The following is a 23333-nucleotide window of genomic DNA, read 5'->3' on the forward strand; positions in this document are numbered from 1 at the left end:
TGTGTGTGTGTGTGTGTGTGTGTAATACTCTTATCTGCATGCATTAAGCTTTCTGTGCATGTTTGGTTGTGTACTTTGTCGGAGAGAGGTCACATCGTTTACTTCACCGTGAAGGAACTTTTTCTTGTTTTTGTGAAAATTCAAAGAATACCTGAAGAAGGCGGGGCTAAGACACACCTATATACTCCGCCAACACACACACACACACACACACACACACACACACACACACTGGAGGTTTCGTTCAGCATAGATTTGAAAATGAACGCAGATTCAGGTTAGGGCTCCTGGATTTAACTTTTTTTAATCAGGACTGTCTGAAATGTCAGTGGAGAAAATTAAAGAGGAATTGATTTCCTGAACCGGAGCAATGTTTTATTATTTTAAGCTGCGACGTGACCGATCGAGTGAGAGAGGAGGAGAGAGAGAGGGACGCACAGAATGAACCGCGGCCTGTGGAGCGTCACGGTGGCAGCTCGACCAGGTGACCTCTCCGGCGCCCCGAGGAGACGTTTTGAAAGTGAGCGCTCACGGTTACACTCTGAAGAACGTGACACACTGAAGGACCTGGTTGTTATTTTTTAACCCTGAAGTTAAATCTTCTATCTGAGAGACTCAAAGATTCTGCGTTTACATCTCTCACACAAATCTGGGTCATTTTGACAAACAACTTTATTTAAATTCTCATTTACATTCATATCCAGAACTATACGTGTGTTCAGCTGCACACATGCAGCGACAGACCTGAAAATACTTTTCTTTAGATGTTTATTTTTCCCAAAACCTGGAAAATCATTCTCCCCGGGGATGAAAACACTTCTTCAACTTCTGCATTTAAAATTCAGCCGACGTGTGAATGTATGTTGAAGTTTGTGTAAAACTTTGCACATGCAGACGCTCTTTATTTTAAGCTTTACTCTCACAGGAAGTTGACCCTGTGTTTTCCAGCAAGAAGCTTCTTCCGGTTCCGCACTTTTCTTAAAAATCTGAGAATATGAATTTTTTAACACTGAGGGATGAAGTGAGTCCCAACCTGCTGAACTCGTGTGACTGTCTGGTGTCAGATAATGATCCTGAACAAAGAGAAGGTAAAAAGAGAGAAGAACAAAGAAGAGCAGTGAAAAGGGAACAGCTGGGAGGGACCCGGACTCTGACGGACAGACTGCATGTGGGCCTGAGGTCACTGATTACCAGACAAACACACGACCCGGCAGCGATGACACCACAGAGCACGAGCTGCAGGTTGATGCATGAAGCCGAGGATGTTTGATTCCCTCGCTGAAGTAAACATGTTTCTTTGGGGGAGTGTTCGTGACATTTCTCCTGCCAGGAAACGTCTCAGAATGAATGTGACGCACGGAGAGGCAAACACACGGCAGCTTTTCTCTCGGTGCATTTTTGTCCGAGGAGAATTTTTCAGGATCTCTAACAACTAAAGAGAAAAAAAAAAATACATGAAACAAGCTCTGAACTGTTTTTTGCAGTGAAATAACAGATTTGTTCACATATGAATGAGGCAGCGACACGTGAGAGACAGGATCTGTTAATTTTCGTTTTGAGGATTTGTTATTTTCATATTTTTTAAAAGACAAAAACTAAACAGAAACCTGCAGGGTGGGCAAAGTACTACTACTACTACTACTACTACTACTACTACTACTACTACTACTACTACTACACATAAAACCATGACCAGAAGTGTCTGTTGTGTTTTTCACAAATTACAAAGTGAAACCAAAACTAACCAGATCGACAAACACATGAAGCTCAGTTCAGACTTTCAGCTGATAAAACATCCAGAAAACTTCAACATCACTTTGTTTCACAGACTCGAACAAATCTCCAGACGCAGTGAAAACAGACGGTTGTTTTCAGAATGTAAAGTTTTCATCATCACGAGTGAATCAACAGAGAAATGTGATGAATTAAACAAACGATTCACTTCAGAATCTGAAGCATTAAAACTCCACTGGAGGCCTGCAGCTGATGTTCATGATGTATTTTTAAAAGAGAGAGACAACGAACGAGAGAACCTGAGGACAGACCTGACGCAAAACCTGGTCCGACCCAGATAAACTCATGAAGGGCGAGAAACAGGTGGACGAATGGACGAGCAGAAGAAGAAGCTGAAGTTAATCGAGTGCTGAAGCCAAAAAGGACCTGATTAAAAAAAGTAAACGAGCGAGTAAAGACCCAGTTCTTTAATGTCGGACAACAGTGGTATTTTGTTTTCCTCCTCGGGGAGAAACACGTGGATAAAAACAGGTCAGAGAGAAGTTACAGGCAGGAGCAGCGAGGACGGAGGTGCAACAGTTTATCTTCATGAAATCCCAATTTGGTTTGTGATAGCGTGATGGTCAGGAGAGATTGAAGAGTGGTTTTACAGCATGATGGATTGTGGAGAAAAGGAGCAGCGAGAGGCGACAGGACGGGAGCTGGACGAGAGGATGCACAGATGCAGAAGAGTGAAGTGGGGAGATAAGTGAAGAAGTGGGCCGAGCGAAGGAGGGAGGAAAAAAAAAAAAGAGATTAAAATGTGTAGAGGAGGAGAAGCAGAGGTGGGAGGAGGAGGAGGAGGAGGAGGAGGATGAAGTGGAGAGGCGCATATGACGACCTGGCACATCTCCGGAGGATCCCGGCGGCGATCCAGCTGCTTCTGAAGGCCACTTTGGAAAAAGCCTGTTAATGGTGCCAGCGAAACAGGAAGTGAGGCAGAGAGAGGCTAAGGTGGAGAGGGGGGGGGGGCACAGGAGCGAGGGAACGTAAAAGAGAGAGAGACAAATGAAATATGAAGAAAGAGACAAAAGAGATGCAGGACACACGGAGGTCAAACAAAGACACTCACAGTGACGGACGATGATGATGAACCATTTAAAATCTAAACACTGAATAATTCCGTCGTTTCCTTTTTTAAATTGTTGCCTGAATTTCGATTTAGTGGAAATTAAATAAAACGAGAAGAAAACTGTGACTCACCCCAGGAGGAGTTTCCATCTGTGCTGGATTTATGTTTTTTACAGTTGACGTGTTCTCACGAGGATTAAACAGGTGATAATTATTGTGGTGAATGTTCCAGTCTGAGTCTGATGCTCCGATCTAGAGATTTAACATTTTGTTTTTAAATCTTCATATTTTCCAGAGCGGCAGAGACACGGAGCTTAAACACGTCTGACACGAGGATGTGAAGTGAAAGTGAAAGTGGTGGCGAGGAGGTTGGTTTAGGTTTAAAGCAACGTCGAGGTCGGACCAAAGAATCTCAAAAAGACGACGGCCGATGAGACGTCTCTCGTCTCACGATGACACAGAGACAGTTTTCACCCTCTGTCACTCACCTGCTGGGTTCGGTTCAGACTCCGACAAATACCAGAGAGGGACGCTGTGGTTCTCAGTAATATTTCCGAGGCGGACATCTGTGAATGTTGTATGAGCGAATCTCTAATCACGCGTAGAGAAACCGATGTTGTTGTTACACAATGAAACAGAGGAAATATGTGAAACTGTGACGTCATCGAATCCCAAACGCTCCGTTTTACATCTTCACGAGTTTTTGAAAATCTAAATAACGTTTTCGTGACTTATATATTGTATTAGATATTTTCACTTCATTCAGACTTTTCAGAAACGTGCTGTGAGTGTAGCAGGAGGGAATAAGAGAATAAGGACGCTCGTCTTCGCACCTCGTCGTCCTCGTCCCTCTTCTCCTCCTCTGCCGTCGCTGAGAAACACAAACGCTGTTAAAAATAACCAACAAACCTCATCAGCTCATCTCCGGCCTGAGTGAGCAGCCACAGAGAAATCCTGTTGGCATTTTAAAACGTTCCCTGTCACTTCCCACGGAATAATGGCTGCAGGAAACATCCCATGAGGCCTTATGATAATAGGCCCATATGTGCCGGGCCGCCGCGATGCCAATTAAATGCTACACAAAACTTGTGAGGTCGCGCTGCGGAGTACAGTGACCTCCAGACACGGGTGCAATGACACAGGATTTTTACAGAGCGGCGAGCAGCGGCGAGGGACGAGCGGGTGGGTGGAGGGTGGTTATTTAACAATTTGACCTTTCCCATAAGGCACCAGCTCATCGCCTTGTTCCTTTAGTGACTAGATTAGAGAATTTAAATGCGGTGGGAGGTCAGCGGGGGATTTACTGTCGACCGAAGTCTGTCACCATCTCTAACTCTTCCTATTGGACGTGTCGTCGCCTGGAATACACAAAGGGAGTGAGGAGAAGGTGTGGGAGACGAGAGGGGAGACGTGGAAGATTAAAAAGGGGGAGGGTGGTGAAGGACAGAGAGAAACAAAGAGAGGAGGTGAAGCAAATTAGGGAGGGAGAAGACAGGAAGCAAATCAGCGAGAGAACGGGAGGGAAAGGAAGAGGTGGAGGAAGAGGCAGGCAGTGAGGAAGATGAGGAGAAAGAATCTGATGGAAAGAGAAAGAGTGATGACAGGTACGATGAAAAAGAGAAGAGAGGGGAACAAATGGAGGAAAGAGGAGAAGAGGGCGACTCCTGATGGTGACGAATGAAAGCGAAGGAGCGAGGGAGGAAGTGAAGCCAGAATAAGCGAGGAGCGGCCGGCAGGGCCGCTGCGAGCCGACAAAGGACCAAAGCAATGAACCTGCCCGCAGCTTAAAAGATGGATGGATGTAAAGTTGATCGCGCCGCATGAAAGATTTCAGACTCTTTTTATCTCCACGTTTCCTGGTCGGCGGCTCTTGATGATCCTGAAGCATCATCGAACAAGACGCTCCATCGACGAGAGCATCCGCGTCGTCTCTGTCGGCGCCGTCACGTGACACAGACGTGGACACGGAGGTTTGAGGATCGAGGTCAGAGAACACCTGGAGATGATTTCTACAGATGTTCACTTGACTCACGGTTGATTCGGGTCAAAGGTCGTTCAACCTCCCATTTTCTTTAATATTACTTTTCCTGGTTCTGGTTCTGAGCCGTTCAGCAGCACGTAGGTGTACGACTCACCGTTAGTGAGATCATTCCGAAGTTTGAGCCGGATCGTTCTCGCTGTGGGAGCGACAGATGTGAGTATTTACATCTGAGGAGCTGGAGAGGATGACGAGGAGCTGAGGAGGTAAAGTACGAGCTGAGCTTCATATTCAGTTGATGCTGCTGCTGCTGCTGCTGCTGCTGCTGCTGCTGCTGCTGCAGTCCCTGCTGGTCCCTGACAGAGGTCGATAAAGATTATGAATTATTCACGTGTGCTTCTAAACTCTGCAAAAAGAAACAAAACACTGTACAACTTTAAATTCACACACACACACACAGAGAGAGACAAACAGATATGTCCTGTTTCCTCGTAAAAAAAACAACTAAACACTAAAGTGCAGATGCTAAAATAAACTTATCACCTTTGGCAGGATCTTGAATGTCTTCATCGTGTTCTATCTTACTCTTCCTCCTCCTCTTCCTCAGTTTTCAGAACATCTGGGCTCACTCCAGCCTCTAAAAGCTGATGTGTTCATTTACTAGTTTGTAAAAAGAAAGTATTTTGTCAACTTCATTAATAATATATATTTTCACAATAAATCTTTGTCTAATCGTGATTTAGATTCTTGAAGCTTGTTTTCCAGATTCTTTGAAACTTTTTTTTAGCTCATAGTTTTGGTTTGACTCTGAGGATCTTTTCGTGTAAAGTTTCTTTATTGGGCTTCCTGTTTTATTCTGGTGATGTCGCTAACCTACTTCCTGGTCACATGATTAAGACTCACCTGCACCTGACCAGTTGTGTCCCTGCACTTCCCCATCAGAAACCCCTCGTATCTCCCAGTTGTCGGAGTGTGTTTGTCGTGTTTTCTCCTCGTGTACGAAGTTTCTTTGTGTTCTTGGTGTTTCTGGTTCTTGCCTCGTCCCGGCCTCGTGGACTCTTCTCAGGACTCTGATCTGCTGCCTGAATCATCTCCGAGTAAGAATCTTTTATTTAACCATGTGGGCCTCTTCTCCGTGTTTCCTCCTCACGCTCTCGGTGGAGACCAAACCAGAGCAAAAAGAGTTCAGGTGAATTACTCATAAAGATGAGATTTGCTCAACTTTAAAAGTTTCCTGCTCCACAAAATGATTCATGTACTTTAAAGTTAATCCGATCAGAAGAATTACAAACTGAACCAGAGCTTTTTAAATTACTGCCCCTTGTGTCTGGAACAACTCTTCCCTCAGTGTTCCACAAACAAAATCTACTGCGGCCGAGAACTCAACGTTACAAGATGGCCGTCACTATGCTTCTCTTATAATAACGAGTTTTAGATTTCCTTCATAACGTTATAAACCTAAAAAGAGTTTGTTTCATAATTTCCACGTGAACTTTTATTGACATTTCACGTAAACACAGTTTATTCTCACTTCATCATATTTGATGAACGCATCGTTTTCTTCACGCAGCCTGAACTTCCTCTTTAGCCTCACTTTATTTATAGCTGAGGACTTCCTCCCTCTCCTGGTATCTACTCGCGTATTTATGGGCTCAGTGCTGTTGAATGTATACGTCTCAATGTTCCTAAATAATGCATCTCCTGTTTCTGCGAGTCACAAGCTCAATATGAATAACATTTATTATTATCACTGTTTGTTTCTGTTGAATTATCGGCTCATCACAGTTCGTCAGTGTGTCACAGTCGAGTGCGCTGACAAATATCCAGCTCCTTTAAAAATCTGAGTAATCAAGGGAATTTTCATCAGCAGCGGATTTAGTCCAGCGGTGAATTGTGATGTATTCATCTGAGTGCCCAACTCTATTACTCACACACACACACACACACACACACACACACACACTTTGTGGATTTGTGGTCTCCGCTCTGTACGAACACCTTCCTCCAGACTTGCCTTGGGCGGAGAAGCATAAGCTGAATTATTGAACAAATCGAGGTCCCAGGCTGTGTATTTATATGATATCGGTAATGAGGCCGCTGGAGAGAGTGTGTTTGTGTGTGTCTGTCTGTGTGTGTTTGTGTGTGTGTGCGTGTGCGTCTCACTCTGACTGCACAATGTCTCCTTCTATTCTTCCCACAGGAGCAGCTGTTTGATCACTACATCCATTGTCTTGTAATATCTCTGGATGCTAAGTGTGTGTTTGTGTGTGTGTGTGTGTGTTTGTGTGTTTGTGTGTGTGTTGGTCTGCGAGGACATTTTCCACAGTTGTGTAATACGTAGCTGAGAGTTCCAGAGCGCTGCCTGTGCTTTGTGAGATCAAGTGTTCACACAAAACGTGAACTTGTGTTGATTTATGTTGCACAAAAAGCTTAAATATCCCCAATCCAAGTTCCGCTGGTTGTACTGGTGACATCGTTTGTGTAATCGCCCCTTTAAAGGTCTCGGCGTCATAATCGAGATTTTCCCAAACTATTTTCTCCGTTCCTGCGATACCTGGACTCTGCAGGGTCCGAAACCGTTTTTGGTTTTGGTTTAGTTAATGATTAAACATCCACGTGCTTTTTAGACCTCAGGTTGAAAATGGTCACTTTGAAAAGTTCTTCCTGAAATCCAGAGCGTTTGTTTTATTTCAGAACACGATGATCTTCTGACAGCGGCCGAAGTCACTCAGGGTTTGATGGTAACGTTTGTCTTCAGGATCAATTTGCGGCTTCGGGCAGCGACTGTGCAGAGACAAACCTGAAAAGATTAAATCCTACAGCTGAAAGAATCGACATAAAGAAGAAGGGTTTTTTTTTTTTGGCAAATTGAGTCAGCGGGCGATCAAACGTCGGACACAAATGTTTGTTTGTGTCTTCAGCTGAAACGTCCTCCTGCTGCAACACATTTAAAAAGTTGTTTTGTCAAATCACCTGTGGAAAAACAAGTCAATTGAAATTTCCCAAAAAATCTGATAATGGTAGAAAATGTCTGTTAGTCTAAGTTTCTCAGGTCGTGAAGTTCAAACAGTCTTTACCTGTCGTTTCTGTCTCTGGAGCTCGTCTCTCTGTCCTTCACTGATCTGTTAAAACTCACTGTCTCTCTTCACTCGTCAAGTATTTGGACGTGGATTCCTCTTGCTTGTCGTTCATCAGCCTTTGTTTTGTATCTGCTGGAAGGTTTTTTGTACTCTTTAGTTTTATTCCTTAACTGAATCACATCCACAATCCCTCCGTTGTTTGTTTCTCACTTAAAGATTCGAGAACAAGTTCACTTTAGTCATTAACCTCTCGGCTGAGCTCTGATTGGCAGCTGTGACTTTTCTTAATTGGAGCAGATTCTTAACCCAGGCTCCTCGATGACTCCAGGAGGAGGTTGCTAGGAGATTTGTGACACGACTGAAGCTTTTATTGGGATGAATGGAGACGATGTTACTTTACGCACAAACACACACACACACACACACACACACACACACACACACACAGCTGTTCTTGTGAGGACGCAGCGTTGACTTCCATTCAGTGTGGAAACTTAACCTAACTCTGACCTCAATGTTCACACGCTCTCCTTTAAATATTCAGACGTATTAGAACATTCTAAATAATCTATGATGAGCTCCATGAGGCCAAAAGTACGTGGACAGCACTGCTCGCCTTCAGAATCCTGACGAGACAGAATATGAAAGCGTTACTGACGCTAGAGGAACTAAAAGCTCTGTGACGCTGGTTTGAAGGAGAACTTTCAGGATCATTGTGTGAAAGTCCAGGTCCATGCAAACCTCGAATTTACTTCCTGAAAGTGTTTATCGAAGATAAATCAGGAATATAATCGACTCTATGCAGAGAAATGAAAATCCAGATGTGGTGAATTTAAAGCGACACGACGGACGAATGTGTTTGACGAGTTTTCTTTGTAAATGAATTTGATTTGTTGTTTCCCACTTTATAGGAGATAACCGTGTGTCTTCCTGATTCCTGATCCTCGTTCAGTTGCTCTATATTTACCTGAACTGAACAGATGAACCTCTCTTTACTCACGCTCTGTGCTCGTACCTGAAGAGTTCCAAGTGTGATGGAGTTTTATTGCTCACTGGGTGTGAAAGTATTGTGTTCACACTCGACACTCGGGGGTGCAGACCTCGTCATTCCCTCGTCTCTCTCTCTCTCTCTCCCCCTGTGATAGATGCTCCCTCGCTCACACTCGCACACGTTCCACTCTCACATCTCCGATGGTCGACTGCCAGCCGCTGACACGTCGTCGCTCAGTTGGCATCTGCAGCGCGTGGAAGTGTCTGACATTCAGTGGCAACAACCCCCCGACAACACTGATCAAACAGCAGATATAAAGCTTACACACGGAGCGAGCAGCTTATCAGCAGCCAGCAGCACAGGTCTGAACTCTCTCCATGTTACGTTCATCTCAATAGACGGGAAACTCAATGGCACTTGAGTTTACTCCAACCCCGGTCGGGCCCGTTTGATTCCATTTGACTCCGTTCACGTCAGCCCAGTGTAACCGAATGCATTCACTGCGTTCCTCAGCTCCGGAAGAAACGAGTCCTGAAGTTATTTTTCTGTGATTGTGGGACGCAGGGGAACAAGCTGAGCTCAAGACAAAAGTGATCTGAAGTCGAAACTTCTGAAATCCAAACTCAGGATGTGGGTTTTATCTCGTTTAAGTTTTCAAACGATCTCGTGCACAACAGGAAAAAAAAAAAAAAACTCTTGTCCACTGTCTGAATGAAGACGCTCGATATTTTAGCCTAACCTTTGCACAACAAGAGGAAGTAGAGACGTGTCCATCTTTATTTACGTTCAACGGACGAACAGTCATCAGACCCATGTTCTGGATTTTTTTTAAAAATGACAAAATCTCAGTAACGCTCCACGTTGAAGTGCTCACTGATATTTTTTATGGATCTGGACCAGAAACTAATCACTTGTCCGTTGGCCCATGTCCCGGCCTTCCTCCAGCTTTAATTAACATCTGCTAACAGGTTTCTGGAATATCCTGCTGACAAATGAACGCCACCGAAAACATCAAGTCTTTGGCCGAAGCGTTAAGCACTCTGCTTTATGGAGGCTGTAAAAGTGGTGGGAAGAATTATCTGAGCGACGCCTGCACCTTTAACCAGCGGCATTACACTTGATGGTACAAGTCACCATTAGCTGCTGCGGAGACCGAGGAAGGAAGAATATTGCTGCCGGCCGCCATGTTTGTAGGAAATAGGACTTCTGTGGTCCAACTCGTGAGGAGATGATCCGGGTTTTCTGCGGCTGTAGAAGACGATGTGTTGTTTTAACGATTCCTCTCCGGGCTTCAGCGTCAGTTGAGAAACGAGCGTCTCTGGGTCGTGTGAGGACTCGCCAGCGATGGATGGAGTCCTCGCTCAGCTGTCTTTGTGCAAGAAATGGATGAGAAGCAGCGGCCTCCTCTCTAAGCCGTTCAATAAGCCGCTGCAGAACAAGGATTTCCATTTGCATTTGGAAGCAAAAAAGAAGGAGAAGATCCTTAGATTGTGGATTAGTCCTCAGAAATCGCTTTTGAAGGAATGATTTAGGAGTTTGAGGAGAATTAATGGGCAGATGGGCAGATGGAGACACTGTGTGTGTGTGTGTGTCTTTGTGTGTCTGTCTCTCTCTGTGTGTGTGTTCTGGACCATTTGGCTGAAGGGTCATCTCAGGTCATTTCTTTTTCGATTGTTGTAAATGGAAAATGTGCTTCAGTCAGGTCATCGTCTGGATTCAAACACCAAACCGAGTGAGTGAACACGTCCACATGGCACAAAAGAAAAAAAAGACAGATTTGAATCTCAAGATAATATTGTTTCTAACTCGTCGGCTGCTGTGGTCATTTCTACTGACGAGCACCAGCTGCAAAACACATTTGTTTTCAGCAACTCTTTTATTTCTGAATCAGAAAATTAGAATCGATCTCTGAAAATGAGACAACACGGACGTAAAATGTGTTGTTCATTCCAATTGTATCATCTACTATGGAAACGCTGCCTGAGACATGAAGCGACTCAGAAATAGAAGATGTAAAAGTTTACTCCTGGTCTGAAGTAAAGATTACTTTGCTTTGAATCGACTGAGTCTGATCCTTGACGCTAAATGAGAAGCTGAAGTGTTGTTTAAAGGACACGTGTGTTTGTTTCCTCCGTCTGTTCTAAAGGTTTTAAAAGTTCTGAGATGACACAGTGCACGTCTAGAGACACAGTGCACGTCTCGTGTCCAGGTAAAGGACGAGCGGAGGTCGACCAATCCCTGCAGAGAACAACCTGCAGAGGTTTCTCAAAATTGACATCATTCATTTCTCTTTAAATCTGCATCATGGACGTTCACCTCATCGTGTAACTGTTTGATTCCCTCACGTCAGAACGCGTCTTCCGCTGACCTTATCCAGACCCCCCCCCCCCCCCCCCCACCCTGCTCTTGTGTGCCGTGGAGAAGAATAAATGTGAGAAATGAGAAATTGTGCCGTTTACGCGTCTGTTGTGGAACACTGTGTTCCGTAAGAGGTGGAATATCTAGCCAAAGGCAAAATGCTCAGAAAGAATCGAGTCAGTTTCTACCGACAGTTGTTGTCCTCGTCTTCATGTCTAATTCAGTGTCTCCTTGCATTTGCTGCACAGAAACACAGAAACGTTACTTTTGCTTTTCCTCTCGCTGCGGTAAAGACTCCGCTGCATGTTTCTGTCGACCTGTGACAAAAAGGTTTCTCTGTTTTTTCGTGCTTTTTGCTCTCTCGTCCTTCCACCTCCTTACTTTCCTGATCCAGACAAACTGTGACAATTGTCAGTGTCACTCTGCGTCATGTGAAGGTTCCTCTGAGTCGTAGTTTGACGACAATTTAGTCGCCTGGAGCTTTCACGCTGAGAACTTCCTGCGTTGTTTTGGAAAGTGCTCTCTGTCTCGGTCGCCCTTGATGGAACATAATTGATATGCAGCGGCTCCAGATCCATAAAAGCTTCTCCTCCTGCTTTTGCACTTTAGGTAAACTTTGCTAATGGATTATAAAGTTTATTTAAGCAGTCGTGTAAAAGAAAAGACATATAAGCTAATGCTTTAAATTATAAATGTACATATTGTGGTTTAAGGCTTTTAGTGTTTGACATTATTTGGTATTTTTCTTCTGTCTACAGCGTTTTTTATATAATTTAAAGAGTTCTATGAATAAGATAATTATAATTATTCTATTTACACTAATGTCTCATGACGGTTGCTCCATCTGTAGATTTTAAACTTTAAACAACAAAAAGCAGTTTTCCCCAAAAAAGTTCTGACAGTTGAACTTTTTGAAGGTTTATTTTTTTTGTCCGAACATTTGAAAGCTTGTAAATCTTGTGATTTTCGGCAGCGTCGTCCTGCAGCTCTGATCTGAAACTCAATGGTCTGGATCCTGGATTATTCAGGATTGGCTGTGCACTGATTATCTGAACACATTTCTCAGTTTAGCTTCAGGACCAGTTCTGGTTTCAGACATTTTCTGAACGTGCGTAGACGACGGATCATCAGGGGTTTCTCTCCAACACCTGCTCTTTGAATCACATCATTGAATTCCGTTGATTTGAAGGTAGAAATCCCTTCAGATGACCAAACAACGAGACGAGGGAATGAACGGCTCTCGTGTCTCAGGGAGAGGATGCTGTTTGTCCTTCTTATTGACGTCTTCAGGCCAAGTTGTCGTCTTGTTCCCTCGAGGTGCAGAGCTGTGACGTTTCAAACCAAAAAAGATTTGCCGACGGATCGATACGACATTTCGGAGACAAAACCTTTCAGGGACAAAGCAGTCGAGGACGTGAGGGTGAAACTGAACATTTTGCTCAAAGGCTGCTGAGAGTTTTTGTTGTGTTGCAGAATATTTCACTTTAAACGGGTCGTTTTTACGTTCTGTCTGTCTGGGAGACTTTTATTTCATGACCATTATCTCATCCTCGTGCTCTTCCCTCAGGACCTGGAATGTAATCCGTCATCCGGCGGTGACAGTCACACCCCACAAAGACAGCCTCTTCGTTTCTGACTCAGTGAACCCGCGGCGCCGGTGCCAAGCGACGCTAAACGCTGAATCATTTTTCATGCCTTTTTTCCCCGTCCCATTCTCCTCCAGCCGAGTGTTAGCTCATCAGAGCAGGGGCTGTCTGCCGCCTGCCAGAGCCATCATCTACATCACCGCGCTCCAACGGAAGCACAATCGCTGCCTTCTATGGAAAAACCAAACGCCAGAGAATAACAGGAGCAATATGTTTCTCTTCTGTCTCTGTTCAAACAACGTGGATGGAACGGCCACAGGAGAGTGAATGAAACGGACCGATGGAGAAACTCAGCAGCTGCTCCTCCTGCTCCGGAGTTTAACATCTACTGTAGGATTAAAAACAGTCAGTTCGTTAGTTTGATGAATTCCCGCCTGTTTTCTTCAGACAGACGATTTAATAAAAAGCTGTAGTCATGTTCTGAGAATAAAAGGTTTTTAAGTTTAATTCCACAGAAACCCTGAATTTAACCTGCTCCTCTGATTCACTAATATTAACATTCATATCTCAATTATTGTTGAGAATTATTTTTGCCACGACAAATGTTCTGACAGCCCTAATTTGCAGTTGAATATAGTTTATGTTTGAAATGAAAACCTTTAGTTTACAGATTGAACAATAGTTTGTGTGTATTTATTGGGTCTGACTTCAAGGACTGTCTCTTTTCAAATCCAAAACTTTACGGGCACAAGTTTTCTCAGCTTCAGTTTCAGGAGACATTCAGGGGAAAAACAGTCGGTGGAAGTCAACACCTGAAGTAACTCTAGAATAATCAGCTTCAGTTTCCTGACTCTGCCGTCCCTCGTTTGAACTCTGTGTTTACTGTGCCGAGGTTCTGTCTCCTCCGTGTCTTGGTTACCATCAGGACGTACAGACCTGCTGTCTGTCAGGCTGGCAGCTTGAGCTCAGCAAGAGGAGAAAACATGTCGTCGTTAGCATCACTGTCGCCTGTAGCTCATATCTTAAGTACCACACACACACACACACACTCACAGCTAATCAGCTTCTCCACCAGATTCCCACCTCTTGGCCACTGTGCCGTCAAATTACCTCCAACCTCCTCTGTAGCTTCATCTGTGAGGAGCAGGAACAGCTTCCGTTACAAGCCCAGCAGATGGTCGGAGCCTGGCGGAGGCGCAGCGATCATTAACCTGCTGAGCTCGTTGATATGTGCACCTCGTCTCCTCTCATTCAGATCTCCGGTCCCACATGTCAAAACTTCCCCAGACTCCCAAACTCTGGAGAACTGAAGGTTCCACAAACACGAGGCCTGTTTGTTAGTTCGAGTCCACGAGAACAAGGATGTAATGAACATGTCTGTCCTTCAGGTTGATGATAATGTGGCCGGCGAACAGACGATGTTGCACCTCGTTAAGATCTGAGAGGCTAATTGTGATTTGTGAATATCGACTAAACAAATAAAATGTGATTGATTGAATTCTTAAGAAATTCAAATCTGGTCCAAAATCAGTTTAAAAGCAGTTTTTTTTCACATTTGAAGAAGAAGCAGGAGTTTGACAAATCTCCTCGTCTTTCCAAGCAGATGTCTTTGTCTTCGTCTTCTACGGCTCCTCTTCTTCATCCTGAGATATTTGGATTCTTCCAGTTTCACGTCCGTCACGTGTTAGAGACCTCATCAACACGTCCACTGTGAATTTTCTGGACTTCTTGTTGAGCGTCCTCGTAAAACGGTTTGTTTGTCTATGTAGGATGAATTTAAAGTAGTTTACATACTTTAAACCGATGCAGAGACCATCGATGTTTTAGACTCGTCGTGTTTCAAAGCTAATGTGTGTTAGCAAAGCCAGGAGCGATAGGCTAGTGTTGCTGGGAAATCAGACGTGTGACGTGCACGCGGGTTGAAATTCATACATTTGTTCTGGACATCGGAGTCGTGAGGAAACTTCCTGATGACGGTTCCTTTATTTCTCTGAGGTCTTTCCTCTCCAGCCTCGTCCTGCAGCAGTGAAATGTCTCTGAGCTCATCACAGCTCTGCAGCTAACGAGAGTTTAATGGGATCTGGTCCCATATTTAAGCTAAATGCACATTTGTTGCAGCTGAGTTGAGCCTGAACTCTTTTAGTTCAGAGTCTGTTCAGATTCCTCAGCTCCACACGATGGAGCTTTATTGTAAAGGCGGACTCACCTTGTGGGTGAGTGTATCTGCGGCTGCTCTCCGGGACCTTAATAAACCTTATTATGATGACTTACTCACTATTTCAGCTTAAACTGCACATCCAGCCAAAAGGCCATTGGACCTCGTTAAAAATGCATGTGCAGAGACTTTACTGACGCAATTCACTAAAATGTGACTCACCCGGTGTTTTGTTGCACACAGCGAAGGTTTTGTGAGAATGGATGAGAATAGTTTTTATTGAGCTGCGATAAAGATAAAAGCTATTCCCTCCAATTTCAAATATATTTATAAATCACAGTGATGGAGGAAGCTGAAGGTGAATGACTCAGAGGGAAGGAATAAAACAAGGAAGGATATAACGAGGGAAGGGAATAAAAGGTAAATAAGGAAGGAACTGTACGAGGAAGGAAGGAAATGGGGATGGACTGTGGAAGGAGGGAAGAAAGGGAGGAAGGAAATGAAGGATAAAGGAAGGGATGAAGAAAGGGAAATGAGGAGTGAAGGCAGGAATGAAATAAGGGATGAACTACAGATGGAAATAAGGAAGGAAGAAACATAAGGCTAGGAAGGAAATTTGGCAGGATGGGGATGTGGAAGGAAGGAAGGAAGGAGGGGAGGAAATAAGAAAGGAAATGGAAGGGGTGGAAGTAAGTAAAAAATGAAAAAGAACATGAGAAAAAAAAAAGGAAGGAAGGAAAATAAGGAACCTACGTGCTCGGCTGGAGGTGACTGACAGTTTGATTGGTGGATAGTGATTTCAGATCGCTGTGATTTAACTGAGCTCACCTCCTCAGATAAAGAACGACGTGGCTCCGGGCAAAGAGGAAGAAGAGGAGGAAGAGGAAACACAGCAGAGCGTAGAACCATGAAACCTGAGGGAGGAACAGTATATTATATCCATACCCACTGTTAATAATACACCACCATTAATAAATAAACATCAAGAATACAAAAGTTTTTAAAAGAGGGAAACTGGTGAGAAATGTTCGTACAGGTTTGTTTTCCTTCAGGAGAATCGTAGACTCGTGTTTTGTGGTGATTTTCTAAATGATTCATTAACAGTGAAACTGGGGCAGAAAATACCGACTCATTTAATTGCTGGTGTTTTACAGCTGAGTCAGCAGAACTGAGGACGCTGGAGAATCAGAGACGAGAGAAAAGGAAGAAAGTCCCCACTGATAAATTCAACATCTGTAACAGCTGCTTTTTAAAACCAATAGAAATGATGGACGTGCGTTGGAGGAGTCTGTGTAACGTCGTCATATTTAAAGAAGCAGCAACATTCATGATTCTAGTTTTGATTTAAATGTTCAACAACATTTTATTCCAACATCACACTTGTGCAGATGCATATTTAGGTCGATTTTTAAATATTCATGTCTGTTGGTATTTTCGGTTTCAGACCCTTTTTGTATCTCGCTGGAGGAAATGTTCATGTTAAACATCTAAACACACATCAAGAATTATAATATTTATTTTAGAGAACAAACTGTTTTACAAGATAAACATGAAGAACTACAGGCAAACATTAGAAACAATTAAAAGAAGGTTGAAGATCACGGAACATTTAACTTTTGGGCAGAAATTAAACTTAATATCATAACGCATGAGAAAAGAGGGAGTGGTCTTTGGACGCAGGTTCACTGACGTCTGGTCGATGTGTCTGTGTGTCTGTGTTGATAGTTCGATCGTCAGTTGCTACCGACGCGGTGATTTAGGTGAAAGTGATCGTTACGATCGATTAACAGTTTCTAACGAGGTGAAGCTTCTTCATTAAACATGTTCGACCACGTCTGCCTGCGTTTGGCTCTGAATCGCAGGAGTGTAATTGGCTGGTTTTCATCCGCAGAGTGAAGCATGCTGGGAGTGATGCAGACACATGGATGAGAGGCAGGTCGGGGGGGGGGGGGGGGGGGGTTTCTGTCTGAGGACGACTCACACAACAAAAAAACAACAATAACATTCATTATGTATTAGACCGGGACGCACCCAGAGACACGCAGACAGACGGAGGAAGAAACTGACAGACGCTTGAATGATGGACAAACAGAGAGTCGTGTGTAGTGTCCAACATCCAATCAGAGACACACACACACACACACACACACAGACAGACACACTAACACACAGCGAGACACATGGATTTACTGGCTGACAGAAAAAACAGACAGATTGGTTATTTGTTATTCAAGCGGTTCTCCGCAGCAGAAATGATCTAATTTGATGAATTAAACATGAAAAGGTGGAAGCGTTTAAATGATCTCACAACAGGAGTCGGAATATAAAGTATTCAGATACTCAAGTAAAAGTACCAATACCATGCAGTGAAAATATAATTAGTGCTGTTTGTGTATTTTGGATGACATGTGCCTGGTAGAGGCTGTTGGACGCATGTAATCCTTTTCATCAAAAATAAATACATATATTTTAGCGTAAACATTCACATTTGTATTCAGTAAATTCAAAAACTAACTAAAAAATAAAAGTAAAATCCTCATTGTGCAGTAAAATGGTATCAGTCTGTGTTTTACTACTACACGGGATGTTTTTGGAGTAGTGTTCCTGCAGCATTAATGTATATGATGCATTTTACTGCTGTACACATTTTCAGCTCGAGAGAGTTTTAACTACTTTCTATAGACGACTGTAGTAAGTCGGGGTAGTTTTATCTACAGCATCATGTCGCCATAAAATCATCTGTAGCTTCACACTCACGCAACCACACGTCTACAACTTAGAGCTAAAACTACACAGCCCTGATTGTATTTTCCCAGATGATCAGAAAGGATTTTAAAAAGTTTATGTTGTATAAGAAACACGATAAAAAGGAAACAGAGTGTTTGGTTCTTCACAGCCGTTCACATTTTAAAACCTGGCAGATGGAGGATGTGGTTTCCACTGGACATGAAAGGTTGGATTCGAAAATGAATATATTTCCGTCTGAAAGGCAGAAATATAAAGTTTATTTAAATGAAGAATACTACACTTTGTATTTGGAGTACTTCAGTAAATGTACTTCATTGCACATACTGCAGCTGTCGACCTGAGTGTGATGGATAAAGATAGAGAGCTGGACGTTCCTGAACTAACATTGGGGGGGTGGGGGGCTTATGACCCATACTGCAGTCAGCCACCAGGGGGTGATCAAGATGATCCATTTTTATGGAGCCGTCATGTCGTCCTTCTTTATTTACAACAAACCGGAGGATTCAACTTCTCAAAGATGTCGAGATCACAACACAGCAATCGGATCGTGTGATTTGAGTAAAATAAAAACTTATAGAAAACGTTGTGTTCTTGTACAACACCCGGATCATATCAGTGAACAGTCACACGCAGTACTGAGAGGTCGAACTTGTACTTTACTCCAGTACATTATCTCTAAATATTTTTATTTTAACCTTTTGACTCTTTAGGGATTTCGACTCTGCACCTTCTTACTCCAGCGTCCCGAGCGTTGCTCTGATACTGAAGCTGTTTGTGCTTCTTATCTTTCCAGAGTACACTAAGTTACCAGTGTCTAGTGTAATACAGCTGCCCTGCAATAAATCCTGCCTGTCCAGTTTTTATCTGTGGAACTGTTTTAGAGCTCGTTGCTTCAGCTTCTTGTTGGAGGAATGTTTTCTTAGTTGTGCTGCTGCTTCCCTCACAGAGATTCAGCTCACATTTCTAATATTAAGTTAGCATTTGTTCTTCGTATATATATATGTCGAGGCACCGATACTGGGGAAGCAAAGAAAAGAACCACAGCGGTCTCATTATTACCTTTGCGTAACAGTTTTCAACTGATTAAATAAAAAACAAACTACTAAATAGATTTCCCTGAAAGTTTTTAACGCAGGTTCTGTCCTAAACGTGATGTTCAGATGTGGTCGTCCTTCCGGAAACTATTTATTTTAGCACAAGGCTGCAACACAAGAAAATCTCAAACAAGGTGAAGGGTCTGGATAATCTCTGACTGCTTGTTGTGTTTATTTATTTAAATGTTCGCTCCGTTTGCTTTGAAACGGTGGAAGAGAATCAGTCAATCAGTCGAAGCATGTGAGCGTGAGAGAGCTGTGGGTGAACGTGTGAGGCAGAAAGACGGGGAGCAATTTAGAGAATGCAAATTCCTCCACGTCGACGTCGGCGAGGGAGGAAAAAGCCTCTGAAAGCTCCTCGCACAAAGCTCCACTTTCTTTTCTTCTCTCTCTCTTCCTCCCGACTCTTCCTCCGTCTCTTCACAGCCACACTGATCCCATTCTCTCTGCCTGCTTGTTTGTGGTGAGGCTGATTTTTGTAGGTTAGCGGGAGGCTCCGTGCTTTGATGCTACATCCAGCAGTTTCTCAGCGCCGTGCGTTTGATAAGAAGAAAGCGAGGTGCACGGCATCTTTTTTTTTACTAAAGAGGTTCAACTTCCTTTTTATATCCTCAAAAACAGGTTAAGCTGCAGATTTCAAATTAAAACATTCATTTGATTCTGAGTCTTTGTTTTTCAATCCCACGTGAGACACTGAAAATGCAGCCGCTCCGTCACCAGCAACGCTAGAACAAAAAAGAATAATGGCCAACGTTTCTTAATGGATGAGGCAGGTCCTGAATGTTAAATAAGCCGGCGGGGACGAAGGCCGCAGACACCAGCGTAAACTCTCTGTTGTCCCCCGGGCTGCGGCTGCAGCTCCACTTGATGATGTATTAATCAATAAATAAAAAGGGAAATCCCTAATAGACTTGTGGTGAAGAGAAGAGGCACAAAAGGAGGCTACGTCTCGTAACGGATGTGGTGGAGGGAGGAGAGGCAGAAGATTTCATAACAGACAGATCTTTAAACAAGCGTCTGAAGCAGGAGATAGTGGAGACATGGATGGAGGCAGAAAAAGAAAAGAGCTGTTTGGGTTAAATGTCGGTTAGAGGAGGTTAAGTGCTTCAGACGTTTTTAATGGAAGGAGATTGAACAGTTTTAAGCAAACGTTTGGTGGAAAAGATAAAAATAAAGGTGATATGTATGTATGTATAAAAATAATTATTATTGTTGTTGTTGGCTTGCATAAAGGTTTTCTCACTATAAATCAACACTGACCATTTATGGTATTTGACATTATCGTTAGCAGGTTAGTTGGCTCGCCTTTGTAATCATGTTATAAGACAAAGTACTGTACTAGTACCACAGTACTTTGATTTATTTATTTTGGTTCTTGTCCCACCAGGGAGGAGGCTGGGTTAATGACTTAAAGGCTACTGCAGTCAGCCACCAGGGGCTGTCATGTCATCCATCTTATATACAGTCTGTGTTTGAGAGCGATAGATCTGAATAGAAAGTAATGAGAATAACTGTATTGACGCACGCAACAAGTTCTTATTCTAAACTTAATAAAATACAGCTGCTGATGTTAGTTCCTTCAAGAAACTCATAAAAACAAACAAGTCGGATAAAATTCTAATAATGTCATAATAATAAGAACCTTTCTGAATATTTGAATCAAGGAAACAAGAAAAAACAAACATACTAATATTAAAAAATCCCTTCATTTGAAAAACTGTTGAATGAAACTCTGTTCTCACAACAGATCCAGGCGACTGCACATATGGAAAAAGTAAATATATCCAAACACGCCCCCACATGCTAATAACCCTGCAGCGGGGCCGGACTCAAACAGCTGGAAAAAAAAAAAAAAAGGAAAAGGAGGGGTTGTCATGACAACACAACACTCTCAGGCAAGTCCCGCCTCTTCAAACTTCAAACCAGAGGCCCACATGTGTCTGTGGTTCTAAATGTGGCAGGAAGGGAGGGAAGACAGCAGCCGGGTCACAGGAGTCCACCAGGCGTCCAGGAAACAGCCGCAACTCAGGGTCTCGACCAAAAGAGGCGGGGAGCACTTTGTTATTGGAAAAGCTGACGAGGGAGCGAGGCAGCAGGGAGGGGAGAGTGGGGAGAGAGAGTGACTTTGAGCTGGTCAGTGAAGGCCTCACGCAGCGTCTCAGAAACAACTCAATCCCTGTTTCATCCGCCTGACACCACTCCACTCTGTGCCGAGCTCACCGGGAGGCAGAGAGAGAAATAAGGAGGGAACAAGAAAGCAAACATGGTGAGTTTGGATTTGCTGAAGGTTTGGACTCATTAACGCTGCTGGTGGCCTGAGCTGTTTCATTCCTTCTGGAGGTGGAGCACATTAAAGCTTCCTCCTCTTTTAGATTCTTTTGGAAGAGGATTTAGTTTTTTCTGTTGGTTTTCTCTGAGGAAGGCGAGCAAAGAAAAAACCCATTAAACCCACTTTACACGTTCGTAGCCCCAGAGACCGGAGCAGTTCAATTCATTTATTTCTTGTGAACTGAGAAAGTTGTGCAGAAATGAAGCTCAGGAACTTTTCTTTTTTCATTTTGCCTCCAGTAATGAAATTGTTGTGAAATTGCAGGAACAGTGAATTACTGAGAGTCTCCCGCTGCCTCCCTGCACAACGTTTGGTTTGTGTACACAGAAGAAGAAGAAGAAGGTTGGGTTGACCGCCCCACTTCCCCCGAATCAGTCCCGGCAACACATTTGGTTTCAATTACTTTGTCCCTGTGGGAAACAAGCTGCTATAAATAAGTAACAAGAAGCCGAGTGTGGACGGACGAGGTTCCAGTGTGGAGGAGGAGTGTGATACTGCCCCCGGTGGGAGGGGTCAGCGGCTGCAGACTATGTGATGGGGGGGGCTTATTTTAGCTTCTGTGTCTGAGGAGCTCAATGAGTAATTTCTTATTTTAAAGCAGCAGTGAAGGTTTGTTAGACTGGACTGTTAGACTGGACATTGTTTAAAAGTCTTTAAAAGTAGCGGCAGTTTAGTACGATACACTTTCAGTACAAATACTCTAACATATAAAGTTTTTATAGTTCTTTACACTTCACAGAACGTGTAACTTTCATTCGTGGTGGAGCAGCACAGGATGATGGGAGTTGTTCTTCCAGTCAGCGTCTCCTTGTCAGGACTCATTCAGTGTTCATGGATCAGGAGCTTTTTAACAATAATCAAATATTATAATAGCACAAAGCTGCAAATCTCATTTTTAAATCTGTTGGTTTTATAATAAAACAGATGTTGCAGCAGTGAGTTCGAGTTTCACGAGTTCACTCAGATGAGCTTTGTTTTTTCTTAGTTAATTAGCAACGGGAGGAGACAATAGAAATTCACAGATGCTGTTGTTTCCTGTGAGCGTCCAGCAGATATTTTTAGCCACTCACATGTTTACACATTCACCACATTTCTCTGAAGATGCCTCGGCCGCCAGGAAAACTCCTCGGCCCATTTCCCTCCACTGTGACTGACATGTAACGCAGCCCACCTGCTGCAGGACACACGGCAGCTGTCGCTCCACATGCTTATTTTAGGAGCTGAAATATTCCCCCGACCTTCCCTACCCCCCCGACTCACTGTCTCTTCTGTGAGTCCGAGTGTCTGTTAGCTCAGAGCAGTCAAACCTACAAATACAACAGCGACACATTCACGAGCAGCGATTCTCACTTCAAACACATGAAAATACACGAGAGTGAATTCTGCTGAAGTAATTCTCAGATTCTACATTGTTGACATTGACATTGTTTTCTGTGACTAAGCAACCAACTGTTTATCAGGTAATCTACTTCCTGTTTACACGACATGACCAGTGTACGGGAATGTTCATGTGACGTGCAGCGTTAGTCCAAACGGAGATTATTACTGACACACAAAGATTGATACACAAACATTGATACACAAACGCTGACACACAAACGCTCGTCCAGGTGAAGTTAAAACTACATTTTCAGGATCCTTGGTTTTTCTAAAACCTGCAGGCGTCAGCTGTGTTTTAATGTTGGTTTCATTAAACACTGGTTCAGTTCAGACATGTTGACTATGACTCTGAGACTCTGACTCTCTCTGACTCTCTCTGATTCTGAGACTCTCTGACTCTGAGACTCTGACTCTCTGACTCTGTGACTCTCTCTGATTCTGAGACTCTCTGACTCTGAGACTCTGAGACTCTGACTCTCTGAGACTCTGACTCTGAGACTCTCTCTGACTCTCTGATTCTGTGACTCTCTGACTCTGTGACTCTCTCTGATTCTGAGACTCTCTGACTCTGAGACTCTGAGACTCTGACTCTCTGAGACTCTGACTCTGAGACTCTCTCTGACTCTCTGATTCTGTGACTCTCTGATTCTGTGACTCTCTCTCACTCTGACTCTCTCTGACTCTGATATTGTGACTCTCTGACTCTCTCTGACTCTCTCCGACTCTCTGATTCTGTGACTCTCTCTCACTCTGACTCTCTCTGACTCTGATATTGTGACTCTCTGACTCT

General features: G+C 43.5%; 1 protein-coding gene across 4 annotated transcripts in view; it reads left to right on the top strand.

Annotated features, from left to right (window-relative positions):
- The window catches only part of sgcd (sarcoglycan, delta (dystrophin-associated glycoprotein)), a 189023-nt gene that overhangs the window by 79257 nt on the left and 86433 nt on the right, over window positions 1-23333 (top strand). Inside the window, exons 1-2 of one of the 4 annotated variants that reach the window (XM_069510193.1) lie at window positions 20787-21100; window positions 21428-21505. The exons of 1 other annotated variant lie outside the window; for it this stretch is intronic. Coding sequence is in view for 1 of the 3 variants with exons in the window: in XM_069510191.1 (XP_069366292.1) it covers window positions 21098-21100 (3 nt within the window). In the remaining 2 variants the exon portion in view is untranslated. Of the gene's footprint in view, window positions 1-5776; window positions 5920-20780; window positions 21101-21427; window positions 21506-23333 lie in introns of those variants that run through there. 2 more of the 4 variants (XM_069510194.1, XM_069510191.1) reach the window with 2 other exon arrangements.

This window comes from Paralichthys olivaceus, chromosome 15 (assembly GCF_024713975.1).
Source record: "Paralichthys olivaceus isolate ysfri-2021 chromosome 15, ASM2471397v2, whole genome shotgun sequence".
Classification (NCBI taxonomy): domain Eukaryota; kingdom Metazoa; phylum Chordata; class Actinopteri; order Pleuronectiformes; family Paralichthyidae; genus Paralichthys; species Paralichthys olivaceus.